Source organism: Schistocerca serialis, chromosome 9, assembly GCF_023864345.2.
Source record: "Schistocerca serialis cubense isolate TAMUIC-IGC-003099 chromosome 9, iqSchSeri2.2, whole genome shotgun sequence".
NCBI lineage: Eukaryota > Metazoa > Arthropoda > Insecta > Orthoptera > Acrididae > Schistocerca > Schistocerca serialis.
Window position 1 is genome coordinate 127,272,418 of NC_064646.1, and position 15,281 is coordinate 127,287,698.

Below are 15,281 nucleotides of genomic sequence, written 5' to 3' on the forward strand. Positions count from 1 at the left end.
AAAGTAATGTTACTTGAATTCAGTACAGAAAGACTTCTGGTAGGCTGCCTCAGCCAGCTGTCCTAATGCCACTGCTCGGTGGCTGGCATTCTCATAATATAAACTGAGGTAACAAAAGTCATGGGATAGTGAGATGCACATAGACAGATAGCAGCAGCAGCACATACACAAGGTATAAAATGGTAGTGCATTAGCAAAGCTGTCATTTGTTCTCAGTTGATTCGTGCCAAAAGGTTTCCGACGTGATTATGGCCACACGATGGAAGCTAACGGACTTTGAAAGCAGAATGGTAGTTGGAATACTAAATCACAGATGACACAGTGGCCAACAGCCATCACTTAACGATCGAGAGAAGCGGCATTTGCATAGATTTGTCGGTGCTAACAGACAAGTAACACCGTGTGAAACAATCACAGGAAGCTATGGAACATGCAGTGAACATATCCATTAAGAATATGCAATTAAATATTGCATTAATGGCCTATGGCAGCAGACGACTAACGCAAGTGCCTTTGTTAACAGCACATCGCCTGCAGTGCCACTCCTGGGTTCGTAACGATGTCAGCTGGACCCTAGATGACTATAAAACTGTGGACTGGTTAGATAAGTCCTGATTTCAGTTGGTAAGTCCTGATGGTAAGGTTCAAGTGTGGCACAGATCCCACACAGCCATGGACACTGTGCAAGCTGGTGGTAGCTCTATAATGGCATGGGCTGTGTTTACATGGAATGGACTGGGTCCTCTGATCCAACTGCACTAATCATTGGCTGGAAATGGTTATGTTCAGGTACATGGAGACTATTTGCAGCCATTCATAGACCTCATGTTCCCAAACAATGATGGAATTTTTATGAATGACAATGTGCTGTGTCACTGGGCAACAGTTGTTCATGATTGGTTTGAGGAACATTCTGGACAATTCAAGTGAATGATTTGGCCACTCAGATTGCCCGACATGAATCCCACCATACATTTATGGGACATAATCGATAGGTCAGTTTGTGCATAAAATCCTGCATCTGAAACACTTTTACAATTATGGGCAGCTATAGAGGCAACATGGCTCAATATTCCTGCAAGTGGCTTCCAATGACTTTTTGGGACCATACCATGTCGAATTGCTACACCAGGCAAAAGGAGGTCCTATACAATACTAGAAGGTATACCATGACTTTGGTCACCTCAGTATACTTAAGTCTGATAAAATTCTGAACCTCAATTTCTTAAAAATGCTTGAGAGGTGCATCTACTAGAGCAGCATATGTTGCACCTCATTATGCATTATACGTATGTGAAAGGTGAGAAAAATTGGTGACCAATTAGGCATATGCTCACCCTGTAAATTAGTTCTCTAAGAAAAACACATGACTGAATGGCAACTGGAACAGCCACTCGAGGTTATGGGAACAGCTTCTAATAGTGGACACAATATGCTCGTTACCTCAGTGAAAAAGAAAAAAATTTCTAAGAGTGAGCTACTCACCTTATCTAAGCTTACAGAAACACATAATGTTTTGAAAACGTTAATTCGATCTCAAAATAGTAAATCTTCTACATAACTGAAGACTGGAATACGGGGTGAATTTTAACTTACATGTGGGATTAAAAAATTATTATTTTCAAAACAACTATACAATTTAACAAGAGTATATCTTCTAGATGCATTCATATACAACATTAAAGTTCTTTTACAATAATATATAGGATCAAAATTTTCATTTCACCTTTCTCAAATGTTTTCAGTGTGACACAAGATAAACATCTAAATGATAGTTAAATAGTCCTCCCATACCTTTTTTAGCTGCCCAAAAGTTAACTGCATTGCTGCTGAATGTATCTGGTGTCACATTGTGCCCAAAGTTGTTGGAAAGGAAGGAACAGAGTCATGCCAGTGGATGGTGTTCCACCCTGTTGAAAAATGAAATTTTCTGAACTTTCAAATTGTGGAAACAGCCAGATGTTATTTCTAGTAACCGGTTTTCCCACAAAAAAGGATGGGCTGAAAATATTTTCTACACAAACTGTGTAAAACATTAGAGTCTCCATAGCTGCTATGTTCTCCATTTACTTATGTCATGGCAGGTCACTTTCCCATGCAAACAGAAAGTTCCCTCTTCGTTTAAAAGTAAACATATAAGGAATCATATCTTCCTCACCCAGAATGAATTCACAAAACTATTGCTTACCACCATAACAAAGAACTTGTAATAATTTAGACACACTGCAAACCAGGCCACACACACATTAGAAATAGCTACCTCTTGGCAGACATGACAAGTACGCTCCTGTGGCATGCATCCAAAACTGCTGAAAATGCTCTACATCTTGAACAAGCACACAGGGTTGGCCTGTGGATATCCCCTCACTTAAAAAAGTGAGACCTTTGGCACTGTCGTAGAATGTTATGAGCTGTAAGAGGTGCAGTGTCATACTCTCAGTGAAACTCATACAGACAGTTATAACTGAACTGCACTTGTTGAAACAGAGAATACAAATTGCATTTTGTTGTGTTCTCACCATTGCTACTCAACATTGGGTGTCAGTAATGAACAAGCTACAAGCAGTGACATGAAATGGCATATTACAACTGGCACTACGGTAAACTTTATTTAGATAGTAAAGTTACAATCTATCCTAAGAATGTATTCATGTTGAAGATACTGTATTGTAAAATTGGATGGAACACTATAAACACAAAAAAGAACAGCACTAAATTCACTGTAAGAAACATGCTGAACAAAAATTAAAACCTTCTCACACCAACATACTCAAATAATAGCATAAATATTATAATAATAAGACTGCTGTGTATTGTTGATTCCCACAGATTTCTTGGATGTGTCACACTGCCAGACTAGAAGTTAAACTTCTATTCTTTGTTCCAAAGCTCACCAACCTTGTGCTTAGCCTGGTACAGATATAACAACTAATGTCTATTGTTTTTCAGGTGTCTTCTGTGTATGTCCATCCAATGTACAACAGTTCCACCTTCAATGCAGACATTGCACTGCTGATTCTGTCAAGTCCAGTGGACTTCACAACATTTGTGAGGCCTGTCTGCCTTTGGGGCTCTGCTAACACCGACATACAGTCTCTTGAGAACACAGAAGGATATGTGAGTGACAGTCACCCGTACTGTAATTAACATGCACAGCCTTGTAATAACTTTCTTACTTCATAAGTATTTGTAATTAGCTGGTTGGTCTTAAGCATATTTTTTTTGTAATGCTGAGGCCGTAGGTGACAAGCTTAAAGCAAGAACTGCACAATAATTCTGAGTTTTACAGAAGACATAATTTGTAGCATGTTTTCAGCAAGAAAGGCTGTGTGGAAGAGTTTGGTGAACATCATACAATCTGTTAGTCATCTCAAATACTCTTTTTAAACTGTAGGTTAAATGTGTTGCACAAAAACTGGATAACAAGCCTCCTGTCCTGTAATAATCAAGTGAAATGTATGTAGTATAATACCAGTATTGTATTGTTCCTTTTCTGTGTGCATGTCAGGTTCAGTTCTTAATCTACATAGTGTACCTAAATTCCTCTTATATCCCTTCAGGACTAAAAATGAGACAAAATAGGAACTTATATCCAGAAACATATTGCTTTTATGCCACAAGATCATAAATGTAAAACAATTTGTTCCCTCTCCTGCATCTGCTATGCGAATGAATGATAGTGTTCACTCCATTTATGGCAGTTGTAGTAATATCATGGAATGCACACCATCAGATACTAACAGAATATAATCTGACAGTGAATTTGGATCTCAAGTTGCCCCCTATTAGCACTGTGTATTATAACAACTTTACTCAGTTGTTTGCAAATGTAATAATTAAGAGAATTACACTAAATCATTCACCCAGCATGTTCAGAAGAGTGGAATACATTATTTTAAATACATTTATTCATGTAACATAAACTGTCAAGTCCAGGCCGAAAGTTCTCATTGAAAGTGATACCTACTCATTTATCACTATAAACCCTCAATGTATTTAATGGTGAATTTCACTCCTGCACCTTGCATGCAAAGGATGGAACAGAAAAATTATTATCCAATGGATAAAGATTGACTTAATCTCTTAGTGAACACTTTTCCTTACCAAGTGGTGCCATGCCATTACTCTCCTTGGTAACGAGTGAAGAAGGTGAGTTACCTTCAAGATACTGTAACAGAAATCCATTCGTGGCACAACAATTTTAAATTTTAATTTATCTGGTTTTTCACAAGTAGTGTCTAACAACATAGTTCCTTCAGACAGATGGTAGGTAATCTGTTACACCATGCTTGACCAATAGAGTTACTGTAATTTCTATAATGATTTCAATTTTACTATAAAATTACAGCCTAACTTACTTGCCCAGCTCCAGTTTCTTGGTAACACTAGGGTCATGTTATGATTTCTAGTTTAGGCATTATTTACAGATTACTGCAGACTGCTATACTGTTTCTTTATGTGAAGATTGACAACCAGTAGATAAGCTGTGGGATATTCTTAGATTTATCCAAAGCATTTCATCTAACCAGCTAAAATTTATTGCTGATGAAATTAGATTGTTATGGGGTTCCGGAAGTGGCATTCAAATGGTACAAATCTTATGTTTCTGATAGACAACAGAGAGTACAAATATGTCATGAAGACAAGGAATACCTTTCAGTTTACAAAAAAAATTAGCTATGGAGTGCCCTCAGGTTCTGCATTAGAGCCTCTGTTGTTTCTGGTATATATAAAATATGTTTTTCCAAACCATCTGAGCACTGCAGACACAGTGAAGTTTGTCATCACATGCATTTTTATAAAAGGATGCATGGAGGATGACCTACTGCAGAATGTCTCTAAGACAATAAATGAAGCAGGAAAATGGTTTAGAGATAATGTGTTGGTCATAAATAAGGACAAAAATGATATTGATGACATTCAGTAATATTAGAAGTAAAGCTAGAAGCAGCACAAAAGCTGCATTGGGTAACTATTTTATTGCACAAGCTCCATCCACAAAATTTCTAGAACTATGAGTGGATGAGCACTTGAGATGGGAGAAGCAGCTAGAATTTTGAATAAAAAACTAAGTAAATGCTGTTCTTTGCTGGGAATGCTTCAGGACTGCTGCAGCATAGAATCATTGTTGTGTGCCTATTATACTTATATGCACCACTTGTTTAGATATGGTGTGATGATCTGGGAAAATGCAGGTATGGCAAAACAAACTTTAAAACTAAAAAAAAAAAACAACTGTCAGAATAAGTGAAGGAGTTGGCTGCAGAGAGTCATGCAGGGATGCATTTAAGGAATTTAAAATAATGACATTTCCTGGCTTATACATTTTTGAATGTGTGTGCTTTCTCAAAATTCACCAGGAATTTTCAGTGTTGAACTGTCAGGTTCATAATTACAAAACAAAAACAGAGATGACTATCACAAAGATACCAACAACAAAAAAACCTTTGTCAAAGATGTGTACATTATCAACCAAAAATACTTTTTAGTAAATTGCCTGCTGCAATAAAGTAAATTACAGAATTTTATTAAATTCAAAGTAAAGCTAAAACAATTTTTTTAATAATGCACAGCACTTATAACATTGAAGAGTATCTGCATCTGAAAAAGTAAAATTATTATATATACTGATGTAACATGATTGTATTTCTACATAAGATTGTAAACAACTTAAACATATGAAATGTTATAGTAATGATGAAGGAAAAGGTGGATTGTTACTTACTGTAAAAAAGACACATTAAGTTGCAGATGGGCACAGTTAAAAGACATTTACATAAAGCTTTTGGCCACAGCCTTCATCAGTAAAAGAGAGGCACACACCATTCATACATACAAGCAAGCACACCACATGTGCCCATGACTGCCAACTGCAGCATCTCAGGACACAGTGCAACTATCACGTGTGATGCAAGGATGCAAGGAGGTGGGGAAGGGGAAGAGATAGTAGCACATAGGTGGGGTGAGAGACAACTGCTGCCTGGTGGAGTGTGCAGGAACTGGACTGCCATCTGGAGGTTGTGGGGCAGAGAGGTGGGGAAAAGAAGAGCAAAAACGGAGAGGATGAGGAAAGGCAGGCAGATGTGTTAGCTGAGGACAGCAAATAAACAGGTTGGGTGATGAGAATGGGGAGGAGATGACAGGAAAGAGATACAGACACAGATTTTGTGATTGAGTGAATTGCTGATGCCGCATCTGATGCACCAGATTATTTCCTCTGATAGTTCCCCCTCTGTCCTATCATCCCCGCCCATCTTCATCTCCACTCTGTTTATTTGCCGCCCTCTGCCAATGCATTCACCTGTCTTTTCCCACGCCTCTCTTTTTATGCTCCTTTTTTCCCCACCTCCCTGCCCTGTAATCTCCTGATGCTGTACATGTTGGCATTCTAGTCCCTGCACACTCCACCAGACAGCACTCATCTCTCTCTCCAACCTTTCACTTCCATTGCTTCCCCTTCCCCGCCTCCTCCAGATTAGATTACTGCTTACATCGCACATGATAGTTGAATTCTGGCTCGAGATGCTGGAGTTGGTGGTCATGTTTGCACAGGTAGTGCTTGCTTGTGTGTATGAGTGGTGTGTGTCTCTCTTGCACTGATGAAGGCTGTGGCCAAAAGCTTTATGTAAGCATCTTTTAATTTTGCCTGTCTGCAACTTAACATGTCTTCTTTACAGTAAGTAGCACTCTGTCTTTTCCTACAGTGTTGATATTCCTACGTGGAGTTTCCATTGTCTAAATTTTACTGTTGCTAGCACTAGCTGTGAAGTGATAACATCCATACAATGCATGTCATTTAATGGATGAATAAAAATATTGAATTGACTTGAATGAACTGAATAACAAGCAGATACAATGGCTGATCATTATTCACTTTCAGGAGGTAAAATTCCTCATGCTGTTGATAGAAACACTTAAAAGTAAAAAATACTATTCCTTGCTTTTGGATCTTGATGTGGAATACTCTGTTCTCAACACCCTTTGCACCCCTGGTAAACAAATCTGCCTAATGCCAGATCTGCTAACACCTACAAGAAAAACTTCTCTCACGCTTTCCCCTCACACAACTATCCCACGAACCTTGTCCCCAATAAATCTCCCACAGTTCCTCCTCCAACCCCAAAATAAATATAGCTCATACATCAAAAAGAAAAAAAATCTCAGAAGTACACCTCTTGTCACCCATATGAACTGTACTTCAAATGCCTCAATACATTACTCCATCGAGGCCATGACTTTCTTAAGTCATTGTTTGAAATGAGATCTTCTCTTGCTGATATCCTTCCAACAGCACCCGCTGCAACTTCCATATCCCTTATAACCCCTGCAACATCCCTTCCAACCACTTGGCATTTCCAAACCATTACTCCTACCTCAAGATTCCTACCCCTGTTGTCATCCTACCTGCCCCCCCCCCCCCCCCTACAAAACCTACCCCATTTGCTTTCTGACTGCCAGTTACTCTAGCCCACTTACAACATGACAGACAGAGCAACATATGAAACCACTTCTGTTGTTTATCAACTAACACATATTCACTGTGTGACTTCTCTATCTCTCTCTCTCTCTCTCTCTCTCTCTCTCTCTCTCTCTCTCTCTCTCTCTCACACACACACACACACCACACACACACACACACACACACACACACACACACACTTTTTTTTCATATTGTCCCCTTCTTCTCTTCTGTTGACTTAGTTGTGTTATTCATGCTGCTTCACACTTCTCTTCCTTTATAACTTAGCTTTACTTGTCAGTCAACCCTTTCTGTCCTCTCTGAACTGAAGCTGGAACAGTGCTTAGCACTCAACAACATTGGACCTTCTACTCTCTAACACATTCTTCTTCATCTTCATCTGCCCATGTTCACATAACAGGTGTGCCCCTCTTCAAAAAGATTTTGGGCTTGCTGCCGGTCGTCATAAACTGCATTGCATGATATTTCCACTGGACAACTGCCAGCCATCTTCAGGTGAGCCGATCGAGGCTCACCTGAAGATGGCTGGCAGTTGTCCAGTGGAAATATCATGCAATGCAGTTTATGACGACCGGCAGCAAGCCCCGTGCAATTAAGTTTACGACGACCGGCTGCAAGCCAGAAATCTTTTTGAACAGTCGATTCGCCAGGAAAATTTCAAATTTTACCAGTGTGCCTCTCTCAGCCCATGATCTGAGTGACTTGCCCCACCTTTCCGATCTATTCCTCTTTCTTCCTTGTGGAAGGCACACACAACAAATTCCAAAAGTCACCATTAGTGTTTTCTACTTTCAAATTTTCATATCGCCCGCACTAGAAACTTCTGAAACAAAGTATTGGCCACCCATTCTATCTCCTTGTAGTTTAATAGTTTTCTCAATTGAATTTTCCAAGTGATATGATTGTCTATAAATAACAGTAATGTGTCTTCACCTTTCTCATGTGATTTGGAGTTATTATAAAAAATCTAGCAGCAAATGTTGAAAATTACTTTCCAGGTTGTTGGATGGGGCTTCGATGAAAATGGTCGAGTAACAGAGGACCTCATGATGGCCAAGATGCCAGTTGTGTCACAGCAGACTTGCCTCTGGAGCCACCCACAATTTTTCTCTCACTTCACCTCCAACAGGACATACTGTGCAGGTTTCCGTAATGGTAAGACAATGTATTATTTTTTTTAATTATCTCAGTAGATGATGCACAATTCATATGATGAGTCCTTACTGTTGAGGACTGAGAGCTCTGGTGTGTGCTGACATGGCAATGGAACAAACACTAAGGGAGGGAGAACTGAAGGAATATATGATTTCGAAGCTTTGTTGACACTGGATGCAAAATCAGTGAACATATTGCATTTTTTTAAGTCACTAACAACAACATATTACTTGCCAGTACTATTTATACTTGAATACTATACAGTCTTCAATTCTGAATAGTATGTCTAGCAAATTGCAATGTTATGGATATAATAGAGGGAAACATTCCACGTGGGAAAAATATATCTAAAAACAAAGACGATGTGACATACCAAACGAAAGCGCTGGCAGGTCGATAGACACACAAACATACACAAACATACACACAAAATTCAAGTTTTCGCAACCAACAGTTGCTTCATCAGGAAAGATGGAAGGAGAGGGAAAGACGAAAGTATATGGGTTTTAAGGGAGAGGGTAAGGAGTCATTCCAACCCCGGGAGCGGAAAGACTTACCTTAGGGGGAAAAAAGGACAGGTATGCACTCGCACACACACCCATATCCAACCGCACATACACAGACACAAGCAGACATTTGTAAAGCCAAAGAGTTCCGGCAGAAATGTCAGTCGAGGCAGAAGTACAGAGGCAAAGATGTTGTCGAAAGACAGGTGGCGGAAACTTGAAATTAGCGGAGGTTGAGACTTGGCAGATAACGAGAAGAGAGGATATACTGAAGGGCAAGTTCCCATCTCCGGAGTTCTGACAGGTTGGTGTTAGTGGGAAGTATCCAGATAACCCAGACAGTGTAACACTGTGTTAAGATGTGCTGGCCGTGCACCAAGGCATGTTTAGCCACTGGATGATCCTCATTACCAACAAACACTGTCTGCCTGTGTCCATTCATGCGAATGGACAGTTTGTTGCTGGTCATTCCCACATAGAAAGCTTCACAGTGTAGGCAGGTCAGTTGGTAAATCGCATGGGTGCTTTCACACGTGGCTCTGCCTTTGATTGTGTACACCTTCCGGGTTACAGGACTGGAGTAGGTGGTGGTGGGAGGATGCATGGGACAGGTTTTACACTGAGGGGCGGTTACAAGGGTAGGAGCCAGAGGGTAGGGAAGGTGGTTTGGGGATTTCATAGCGATGAACTAAGAGGTTATGAAGGTTAGGTGGACTGCGGGAAGACACTCTTGGTGGAGTGGGGAGGATTTCATGAAGGATGGATCTCATTTCAGAGCAGGATTTGAGGAAGTTGTATCCCTGCTGGAGAGCCAAAGAGCGAAGATTTACTGTCCTACACTCGTACTCTCTGCTGGAAATATCACTTTGCCACGAAGAAAAATGATCCTATTCCTACTCCTAATGATCCAAATCCCCAAGACACTATCCAAATTGAACCCTGCCTGGAACAGTTCCATCCTCCATCACAGCGGGACCCATCTCCTCTTCCTCAAAATCACCCTCTCCAAATCTTCCAGGAATTTCTGACTTCCAGCCTTGCCTCTCAATCCTTCTTAAAAAGCCTTAATCCTACTCCCAACATCACCACTGCTGAAGCCCAGGCTATCTGTGATCTGAAGGCTGACTGATCCATTGTCATTCTTCCGGTGGACAAGGGTTCCACGACCGTGATACTTGATTGTCGGCAGTATGTCAGCTTTCAGACAACACCACATACATAGTTTGCCAAGGTAATCCCATTCCTGATGTCCAGGCGGAGCTTCAAGGAATCCTCAGAACCTTAGGCCCCCTACAAAACCTTTCACCTGACTCTATCAACCTCCTGACCCCACCGACACCCCGCACCCCTACCTTCTACCTTCTTCCTAAAATTCATAAACCCAATCATCCCAGCCGCCCCATTGTAGCCGGTTACCAAGCCCCCACAGAACGTATATCTGCCTACATAGATCAACACCTTCAACCCATTACATGCAGTCTCCCACCCTTCATCAAAGACACCAACCACTTTCTCAAATGCCTGTAATCCTTACTCAATCTGTTACCCCCGGAAACCATCCTTGTAACCACTGATGCCACTTCCTTATACACAAATATTCCGCACGTCCAGGGCCTCACTGCGATGGAGCACTTTCTTTCATGCCGATCACCTGCCACCCTACCTAAAACCTCATTCCTCATTACCTTAGCCGGCTTCATCCTGACCCACAATTTCTTCACTTTTGAAGGCCAGACATACCAACAATTAAAGGGAACAGCCATGGGTACCAGGATGGCCCCCTTGTACGCCAACCTATTCATGGGTCACTTAGAGGAAGCCTTCTTGGTTATCCAGGCCTGCCAACCCAAAGTTTGGTACGGATTTATTGATGACATCTTCATGATCTGGACTCACAATGAAAAAGAACTCCAGAATTTCCTCTCCAACCTCAACTCCTTTGGTTCCATCAGATTCACCTGGTCCTACTCCAAATCCCATGCCACTTTCCTTGACGTTGACCTCCATCTGTCCAATGGCCAGCTTCACACGTCCGTCCACATCAAACCCACGAACAAGCAACAGTACCTCCATTATGACAGCTGCCACCCATTCCACATCAAACGGTCCCTTCCCTACAGCCTAGGTCTTCGTGGCAAATGAATCTGCTCCAGTCCGGAATCCCTGAACCATTACACCAACAATCTGAAAACAGCTTTCGCATCCCACAACTACCCTCCCGACCTGTTATGGAAGCAAATAACCAGAGCCACTTCCTCATCCCCTCAAGCCCAGAACCTCCCCCAGAACAACCACAAAAGTGCCCCACTTGTGACAGGATACTTTCTGGGACTGGATTAGATTCTGAATGTGGCTCTCCAGCAGGGATATGACTTCCTCAAATCCTACCCTGAAATGAGATCCAAAGTGTCTTTCCGCCGTCCACCTAACCTTCGTAACCTCTTAGTCCATCCCTCTGAAATCCCCAAACCACCTTCCCTACCCTCTGGCTCCTACCCTTGTAACCGCCCCCCAGTGTAAAACCTGTCCCATGCACCCTCCCACCACCACCTACTCCAGTCCTGTAACCCGGAAGGTGTGCACAATCAATGGCAGAGCCATATGTGAAAGCACCCACGTGATTTACCAACTGACCTGCCTACAGTGTGAAGCTTTCTATGTGGAAATGACCAGCAACAAGCTGTCCATTCACATGAATGGACACAGGCAGACAGTGTTTGTTGGTAATGAGGACCACCCTGTAGCTAAACATGCCTTGGTGCACGGCCAGCACATCTTGGCACAGTGTTACAACGTCCGTGTTATCTGGATACTTCCTAGTAACACCAACCTGTCAGAACTCCGGGGATGGGAACTTGCCCTTCAGTATATCCTCTCTTCTCGTTATCCGCCAGGTCTCAACCTCTGCTAATTTCAAGTTGCCGCTACTCATACCTCACCTGTCTTTCAACAACATCTTTGCCTCTGTACTTCTGCCTCGACTGACATCTCTGCCAAAACTCTTTGGCTTTACAAATGTCTGCTTGTGTCTGTGTATGTGCGGTTGGATATGGGTGTGTGTGCGAGTGCATACCTGTCCTTTTTTCCCCCTAAGGTAAGTCTTTCCGCTCCCAGGATTTGAATGACTCCTCACCCTCTCCCTTAAAACCCACATCCTTTCGTCTTTCCCTCTCCTTCCCTCTTTCCTGATGAAGCAACTGTTGGTTGGGAAAGCTTGAATTTTGTGTGTGTGTTTGTGTTTGTTTGTGCGTCTATCGACCTGCCAGCACTTTCGTTTGGTAAGCCACATCGTCGTCGTTTTTAGATAAATTGCAGTGTTAGTTTGACCCACTTAGTTCTGCAGCAAAGAGCGTGCCAAGTGTCTGGCCTAGAGCAAAATAAAACTCAAAACTATTAAAATCCTGTTTCCTAACCACAAAACACAATAATGTTTTTATTTCATAACAGGTTCCTACTGTCAAAAATATACCTAACTGCGAGAATATAGTTTGTATGAAATTTGTACATATTACTGAGTTGGTGCATAAGTTTGCAGCATTTTTCTATAAGTTTAATAAACTCAACAGATACACATAACAGAGGCTTTAGTCATCATATTCTCCTGCAGTTTTTACAACACTCTTCCAACACTTGGGCAACTTTTCCATTCCACAACTGTAGAACACAGGTGTATTTGAGGTGACGAACTCATTGAGCCATGTTTGGAGCACATTTTCGTCAGGAAAGGAAGCTCCTTGAAGGTTGTTTGACAGATAGTGGAAAAGGTGAAAATCTGAGGGTGCAAGATCAGGTGAATAAGGTGTATATGGTACAACTCCCTAATCCAAATCATATACAGTGTTTTTGTGAGTCTAACAGCATGCAGGTGGGCTTTATCAGGGATTATCATCACTTCATGCAGTCTTTCTGGTTGTTGTTCTTGTGTTCTTGGATTGCATCCTGAAGATATCTCAGCCAGCAGTGATGGTTACCCATCAGGGGAACAGTTCCTAGTAAAACACACCATCATGATTCCACCAGATCCATAACATTACCTTTTGTGATTACACCCAGGTCTTTGTACATGGAGTTGCTGCTTTGTTTGGACTCATCCTTTCCTTTCTTCTCCTTATGTTAGCATAAAGACACAGCTGTAAACCACTTGTTGGTCTGCTCAACTATAATGTGAGCTATATTTTCTATGGCTGAGTTTGGAGGCTCAATTAGTATGCTTGTGTCTTGTGCCATCAGCAAACATTATAGTTTTTGAACCGTCTTTTAAAGTTACTGGAAGATCATTTGTGTCAGTGAAGAACAGGGATGTTCCCTATGCAGATCCATGTAATACCTCACAGGTTATGTTTCCTCGCCTTGAGTTTAGTTTCACATATGTCACATGATATGTCAATGAGACCCCCTGCTTTCTGTTGTGGAATAAGGTTCCATCCACACAAAAGAGATGATATTAATGCCACAGCACCTTAATTTACAAGTTGAATTTTGTTATCCACACAATAACAGGCTTTGGCAATGTCACACAATATACAAAACAGAATAATTTTTGCTCTTTAGTTCTGTTAGCACTTCATTTGTTAGGTCCCATGTCACTTTTTCTGTAGAGAATTGTTTTTGAAAGCCAAACTGATAGGCAGCTAACAAGTCCTGCTCAGTTAAATGATCATAGCCCACTTTCTCATGTATTATAGAAAAGGCTGGAAGAAGTGAAACAGGTCTGTAATTGGAGGTAGTTTCCTTATGACCAATTTTGTAGCTGGATGTTACTATCTAAATATATGCCATGAGTCACTGACTGATTAAAAAATTAGCTGCTCTCCCTTGCCCCTACTCTGATATTCCCTTGTCTGTATTAGCCTTCTTACATACTAAATCTATCACTCTTGATATATGACACAGCCTTTCCCTCACCTATACCCATACTTCACACTATTTCCTCCAAGTCACAGTCACTGATTTGTCAGATCAATTAAACCAACTGACATATTGTGTCTACTCTGGTGTTGATGTCTCATTTTCAGTCATTTCAAAAATTATAAGACAAAACATACTATTGTATTGTATACAGTGAAGTAAAAATTTCTTGTCTTTGATGAAAATTGAACTGCTTTCTAATCTATGTTTTTGCAGGAACTAGTGTATGCAATGGAGACAGTGGTGGGGGCATGGTGTTCCCTATGACAACTCGTGATGGTGCACGAATCTGGCAGCTCCGTGGGATTGTAAGCATAAGTGTAAGCAAGGAAGATAGAGTGTGTGATACAAGTCACTATGTTGTGTTCACTGATGTAGCCAAGTACCTGGATTGGATCCGGAAATACATAAAATAAGAAATAAAAAGTTCACTTCCATTGTTTGATATGTAACTGGACCTGTTTTCAGTCCAAAAATCTCAGCCCGTGAACAAACTCTAATAAATTCTTCATTAAAACAACCTGTTGCATTGATGATCATCACAGATGATAATCAGTGGTGGGATCTGTAAAGTGGAGACAGCATTTGTGGTAAATACTATGTGTTCCTTCAAACATTTCACACATTTAAGAGGGCTCCTTTTCACTATCATACAATTAAGTCCAACATACCAGAAACAGACAGTCCATATGGATAACAGACAGCTTGGAGTATCACATGTAAATGTGCCATCTGGGGGCAGATGGTCTTCTAAACTATATTTCAGTAGCTGGAGACCCTGATTGGTCAATTAAGTTATTTTTCCTGTACAAAAAGTCTACAGAACTGAAAGTGTGTTTTCCTGTTTATAGATGATTGTTGCCATTAAGTGAATGTACCTGTTCTGGAAGGTAGCTGAATAGCATTGTTTCATTTAAAGAAACAGATCTGTGGAGGTCTAATTGAAGCAAATAAATTCTGTTTGTTTTTGTGGAAATTTGAGTGTCATGTTTTTGTGAAACTTTTTCCTTTGCTGACATTGAACTGTGTTTATGCTTTGTTATATGGAGATTATCAGTAAAAGTTGTTAGGGGACAGATGGAGTTGAAGTGGGTATCCTAAATGGTGTACACATTCCAGTTGAGTGGCTAGGATCTCAGAATGTTTCTGTAAGTAGTTGATCACTGCAGAACACTGATTATTAATGTGAAAGTAATGAGATGTTTAACTCTGTCTCACAGGTCCTTGTGAGG

General features: G+C 40.9%; 1 protein-coding gene across 1 annotated transcript in view; it reads left to right on the forward strand.

Annotated features, from left to right (window-relative positions):
* LOC126418995 (serine proteinase stubble-like) overlaps nt 1–14,569 on the forward strand; it is a 349,220-nt gene extending 334,651 nt beyond the window's left edge. The window contains exons 10-12 of the mRNA XM_050086041.1: nt 2,950–3,117; nt 8,479–8,635; nt 14,266–14,569. Of these exons, the coding sequence (XP_049941998.1) occupies nt 2,950–3,117; nt 8,479–8,635; nt 14,266–14,465 (525 nt within the window). The 3' untranslated portion in view covers nt 14,466–14,569. The remainder of the gene's footprint in view (nt 1–2,949; nt 3,118–8,478; nt 8,636–14,265) is intronic.
* Nucleotides 14,570–15,281: the final 712 nt, after the last annotated feature.